General features: G+C 44.5%; 1 protein-coding gene across 1 annotated transcript; it reads right to left on the bottom strand.

The window, feature by feature from the left end:
* Positions 1-2876: 2876 nt before the first annotated feature.
* Positions 2877-3734, bottom strand: LOC102821217 (melanoma-associated antigen G1-like). Its single transcript, XM_006872140.1, has one exon. It carries the CDS (start codon positions 3732-3734, stop codon positions 2877-2879), a length of 858 nt encoding a protein of 285 aa, XP_006872202.1.
* Between the last annotated feature and the right edge of the window lie 2851 nt (positions 3735-6585).

Here is a 6585-nt window from a genome sequence, read left to right as displayed (position 1 = left end):
AAAGCAAACAAAAGTGAAAGACATAAAGAGACAGTTATTCAAATAAAAAAAAAACACCGACTGGTTTAAAATCAGGGCACGTGTGCCCTGTGTTGTATCCTTTTCACCATACGTATTCAATCTGTATGCTGCTGAATAAATAACCTGAGAAACTGGATTGTATGAAGAACATGGAATCAGCATTGAAAGAAGACTCACTAAGAACCCGCGATATGCAGCTGTACAACCTTGTTGCTGAAAACAAAGGGAACTTAAAATACTGATGATCAAAAACCACAGCCTTAAGTATGGATTGCACCTGAATGTAAAGAAAACAAAAATACTCATGACTGGATCAATAAACAACATCCATCTAAATGGAGACAAGATTGAAATTGACAGACTTCATTTTGCAAGGATCCACAAGCAACACTCAAGAAATGAAACGCTGTAATGCATTAGGCAAATCTGCTACACAAGAGCCAAAAACATGCCATGGTATTTTCAAATAACCTTAAATGCAAGTTGGACAATGAATAAGGAAGATCGTAGAAGAATTGATGCATTTGAGTTATGGTGTTGGAGAATAATATTGAAAGTACCACGGACTGCCAAAAGAACAAACAGATCTGTGTTGGAATACGTACAGCCAGAATGCTTCTCAGAGGCCAAGATGGCCAGACTTCGTCTCTCATCATTCAGACATGTTATCAGGAGGGACCAGTCACTGAAGGACATCATGCTTAATAAAGCAGGTCGGCAAAAAAGATGAAGACCCCCAACGAGATGGACTAGCACAGCGGCAGGAGCAGTGGGCTCAAGAATAAGGACTGTGAGAATGACGCAGGACAGGCAGTTTCAGTTGTGTTGTGTTGAGTCAGGAATGACTGGACAGCATCTAACCACATCATCTCAGAAGCAAAAACGGAGGATACTGGGATCATCAAGAGAAACTCACTACTGGAGCATGACAGAGGCAGCAGACAGAGCAGCTGTGAGTTTGCCCGCCCTTGGATTGAGCAATGCTGAGTGCTTAAGTGCAGGAAGGAGACTGGCTTGCAAATGTGCCCTTTGGGCATTTACAGACAAGCTAAAGGAGCTTTGCAACTATTACCTGAGCAGGGCAGAGGCTATGGGGCCACATTGCTGAGAGGCCAAAGGCAAGAGCCAAACATGACTGCAGAATGACAGAAAAGGTGTTCCTGTGGACTCAGACTTACTTCTGATCCTGATTTCTACCCTGTTCATTTCCCTAATGAACCCTCTATGGGTACTATCTCAGTTCTGTGTTGCCACTGCACTGGGTTATCAAACCCAGATGTGGGAGGGAGGAATGGTGTCAGAACAGGATAAAGATGGCTCAAGGGTGCAGTCATGTCTGGCCTCTTCCTCATAGGAATCAGCCATGGGCTGACTTTGATCCTCCTTCTCCCTTGTGAAGCCAGACAAGTCAGACATGGCCTCTCACTCCCACAGGTTTCCCCCTTTTCATTTTACAGATAAAGAATGTTCCAAGTTACCCAAACCACCACCCTGACACGTTAAAATGAGCCAGAATTCAAACTATGTAAGACAACCTCAAAATCCATACCTCCCTTTCACTGCATTACAGTGCTACCTCCAAACCCTAAAGTGTGTCAATGTTCCTGTACCTTTTTGGTTTTCCATAAAACAGAAGATGAAGTCAGATTAGCAGTCATAACTTTAAGTCAGTCCTTTCCTATCTAGGAATGTTTTAGACCAGGGTAATTAAAAACAAACAGCTCCAAACCAAGAATGAAACACAATCTTTAAAAAGAAAATTAAAGGAACAAAGTAAAAAGTTAAAATCCTCCAGACCCAGAACTGTGACAAATATTCTAGGTAGAGCACCATAGGAGAAGCACTAGGCAAGGTCAGTTTGAGCCCCAGAGGAGGCGGTTCAAACTCACCAGCACCTTTTCAGAACCCCTACACAGGGTCACTATGAGATTGGACAGCACCAAACACATTACCACATCTATTTCTCATCTTAGCCTAGGAGTTAGGTTACAAGTAAGGAAATAACTGTATCCAAGTTAAGTAACCCATCTAACTCACAGACTGATTCCCAACCAGGCGTGCTTTTTAATCACTATTCTACTGTTTCCAAAAGGGTTTTGTGTGACTAACTTAAATGTATTTTACATTTTGATTTAATATGCATATTTACATATATAAAAGTTTTACTTATGCGCCTATTTGTAGTATAAACTACCTTTATTTTTTTTAAAGATGCTGGTAGTGATTAATTAATTTCTTATGACCCGTGATTAAAAACATACACACTGCTGAATTGCTTCAAAAATAGTGTTTATTAACACTGTAACAACGATTATTGAAACTGTAATAACCAACAAAAAAAGATAAAACCTCAGTGGAACTTAATGTAATAACTATGGATATTCTATAGAAAAGTAGGTCTTTCTCGCATTAAATACAATATAAACATTGCCTGAAACCATACAAAATGCTTCTACACATAAAAGGTAATAAAAATGAGCGGCTATGACGGTGAGGATCCGGGTGGTGACATTGTGCTTTTTAATTTATCAGGCTCTGGATCTTCCCCTACAAACGTGTGATTAAGAGATCAGACACCTACAGTGCCTTTTCCTTGGCACCAAAGCAATTTCCCCATGTGTTTTTTCTTACTTTACTGTTTCTGATCACGACCCAAAGGTCTCCAACACAAGCAACATTTGCAACACCAAAACATCGCAGGCAAGAAAACATAGCAACGCAAAGGCATTTTTTCTAAATGTGCATTTGGAACCAAATCATCCGAGTAAAAAGATCTGCACAAGATTTGCAAACACATACTGCCTCCGTCCCCTCCCCCGAATCTCTGCAGCCTCGGGTCCTTGTGTCCTGCGATTTCAGGAGGAGGGGGCTGCGACACCGGGCTGAGGTCTGGCCCTTGCAGCCTCGTCGGCCAAAGCCTCACAGTACTGCGCCGGCCAATCCTTGGGGTCTTGCTTATGGACTTTGGCCACAAACTGCAGAACTTTCATCTTGCTCGTCTCCAGGTTGGTTCGGGGGCCCCACTGGAACTCGTAGTCGACGGGATCGGTGTGCGGTATCCGCCGGTACTCCAGGTAACGCTGTCGAACAAAGTCTTCGGTGATGAGCTTCTTGGGGTCCCCGAAAATGAAATGCTTCTTGGAGGGGTGCACCCCGAGCCGTCGCAGGAAGTCCCAGACTTCCGTCTCCTTGATGCTGTTGCCCTTCATGAAGATGAGCCCCAACACGACCATCAGCAGGCCCGTGGTGGGCGTGCCCTGGTCGCCCCGGACCTCGGCGTCCCCTTCCACCGGCTCCAAGCTGTTGACTAAGATGTAGGTGTTGCTCTTGGACTCCAGCTCCACCAGCTGGTACCCGAACACGTACTGCAGGCGCTCGGCGGCTAGCTTCAGCAGATCGGGGAAGACGTCTTTGTAGTCTCCGATGACGTGCTTCAGAATGTCGGTGCGCTTGATGGGAATCTTGCGCTGGTCCTTAATCAGCAGGAACTGCACCAACTCAGCCACCTTCAGCTCCAGCTGCTTCTGGGACCGGGGCTCCACAGCGGAGGCGGCCTGAGACGAACGGGCGCCCAGAGAGCGGCTGCCCCGCGTCTCCTGCGAGCCGCCGAGTCCGCGGGAAGTGCTCGGGGCCTCGTCGCCGCCGCGATCCCTGTCCCGTTGGCTTTCGGCCAGTGTGCTCGGGCGGCCCCGGGCCCTCGGTTTCTGCAACATGTTAGCCGGCAGACGGAACCCGACGCCTCACACGGAGGCTCAGGAGGCAGCAACGTCCGGGGAGCCGAGGGGCGGCGCGAACGCGACGCGCGCGCGCAGGGGCATTGTGGGCCGACGTGACGTGTTGGGGCGGGGCCGGCGGCGTGCTGCGCGTCACGGAGTCTGCGCGCTGGCGTCCCTGGGAAAGCTGCGGAGGACGTTACGTGACTTCCGCTGTTGGCGGTCTAGATCGCTGGCTTTTATAATCACCTGTTTATATACGTTAATCTGTTCCTTACTGACAAAGAATACAAATAGCGGAGTGCCGTTGCCGAGGAGCGGCTGATGAGCTCGAACCGCCGACCTTGAGGGTTCAGACCTACCCACCGAAGAGCTTTAAAATGGGGCACATTTGTGAGTGGAGGGGTTTTCAAAGGATCAAAGCAGATGGCGAGGGAGGTAAGGCCGCCAAAGGTAAAGGAAAAACACGTGGGAAAAAAAGAGGAGCGGCTAGTGGGTTTGAACTCGTGATGATAGAAGGGAGGAGAGTGAGTAGGGAGGCTGTAGCCTCTAGGAGACAAGCTAGAAACCCTCGGGGAGTATTCATTTCCCAAGTAGAAATGTTTTCCCATTATCTTTGGCGGTTTTATCTCCCTGGTCGCCTGAGTTTTGCCCACATTTATCTTTAGAGTCCTGTCCCCTCCACTCACAAGTATCACCAATTTTAAATTGCTTAGGTCGGTTTGAACCGCAGGGTCGGCAGTTCAAATGCACCAGCCGCTCCTCAGAGACCCTATACTGGGTCGCTATGGGTCGGAACCGACACGACAGCACTTCACAATTACCACCACGCCCTTTTTGTAATTTCCCTAAGTACCTATTAGAACAAATGATTGATAAAGGCAGTTACTTTTCTCGAATGCAGGAGTCTTTGTCCCTTCACTTTTTCTGTAGTTTGTACATTAAATTGCATACGCTAGACAAAGATGGCAAACCAATTTTATGGGATGTTTTTGCTCGCTTAGTTGAGATAAACTCGTTCATGCAAATTACCTCCGGACATCATTGGGACAATTTTAGCAGAAATGGGTAAGAATAATAGTACCAACAGAGAAACGACTTTCTGAAGAGGTTACCATTTAATTTTGGGCAACACAGATGGAGAAATGTAATAATGTGAAACTCTAAAATTTCTTAATAAGAGATACAAAGAACCCAGAGGTATCGTCTCTCATAATCCTTAATGTGTGTGTATGTATATATATATATATGTTGTTGTGAAGTGTTGTTGAGTCGGTTCTGCCCCATAGGGACCCTGTATAGGGTTTCCTAGGAGCAGCTGGTGAGCTTGAACTGCCAACCTTGCAGTTTAAACGGCTTTGCAGTCTGGCGCTGTAACACACAGCGCCACACCAGGACCCCGTGTATGTATGTATACATATATATATTTATATATGTGTGTGTATATGAAATGGTTCAAATCTTAGTTTGAACTTCAAGGTTGGCAGCTCAAGCTTACCAGCCGCTCCTGGAAAACCCTATACAGGGTAACTATGGGTGGGGACGGACTTGACGGCACTTAACAATAGTCAAAAAACGGAACAGTAAGTTAAGCTTTGGACTACTAACCTCAAAGTGAGCTGTTCAATGAGAGAAAGGTGAAGCTACCTGCTGATCCCTTGAAAGATTTGTCCCCTCCAAAACCCAATGGAGCAGCTCTGTGTCCTATAAGGTCATTATGAGGTGAAGTCGACTTCATGGCAGTGGTTTATTTTTTATGTTTTGATAGTCAAAACTGAGCCATTTCATTAGCTCAAAGCAGCCATCTGCTCTTAATTGCTTACATAAATCTTAGCAATGTGTTCCTCTACACACTTGCAAGGAAGAAATTGAATTTCTCTCTTTGCCCTTTTAAAGCTACTCCAGAAAGTGGGTTAACAGCCAAATCAAATTGAGTTCTTTAATGCAAATATATTCCAAAGAAAGCAATTCAGAACACATTTGAATAATGACATCAAAATGGAGCCTGATAAAATTTCATTAACTGTTAGTAGTATCAACTTTTTATAACTTAATATGAGACTGCAATCTGATAAAGGCACTGGAACTGCAATACTAAATATAAAAGGATAATTCCATATTGTAATGCAGATATGCTACAAACCTGGTCAGCTATAAGTAATCAGAACTCTTTTTAATGACCTACTTTCTCTATATATGATGTTCTCGATGCCATGCCACACTTGTCTGGTCTTAAGTCCCTGGTATTCAGTGTGTCAAATCTGATCTTGAGATGGTCTCAAAATTCACATGGGATACATTCAAGATAGCATTCTAGCTTTTCTTGACTTTTCCTTTTCTTCAGCTTCAACCTGAACTTGCACATGAGCAGTTGGTGGTCTGTTCCACGGTCTGCCCCTGGCATGGTTCTGACTGACGTTGCTGACGTTCTCCATTGTCTGGTTCCACACACGTAGTCGATTGGATCTTTATGGATTCCACCTGGTGAGGTCCATGCGTACAGTCACCATTTATGTTGTTGAAACAGTATTTGCAATGAGTAAGTTGCTCATTTTGCTAAATTCTGTCCTGTGATTTCCAGCGTCATTTCTCACACTGGCGCCATGTGTTCCAATTATCAATCATATTTCTAATTTTCACATTTCAGTCAAAAGTAATTATCAATACATCTTCACTGCATGTTTCATCAATTTCACACTACGTAAATTGGTATAAATTTCAATAGCATCATATATTTTTTTTTTAATTTAAGGTTTTTATTGTGGACTGAATGAAAGTTTACATGGCACATTATCAGTTTCACATTCAACAATTCATATAACTTGTTTCATTACATTGATTATAATCCCCT

The sequence above is a fragment of the Chrysochloris asiatica genome, unplaced genomic scaffold, assembly GCF_000296735.1.
Source record: "Chrysochloris asiatica unplaced genomic scaffold, ChrAsi1.0 scaffold00184, whole genome shotgun sequence".
Taxonomy (NCBI): Eukaryota; Metazoa; Chordata; class Mammalia; order Afrosoricida; family Chrysochloridae; genus Chrysochloris; species Chrysochloris asiatica.
The sequence above is the reverse complement of the archived record's forward strand: the minus strand, read 5'-3'. Positions and strand labels throughout refer to the sequence as shown.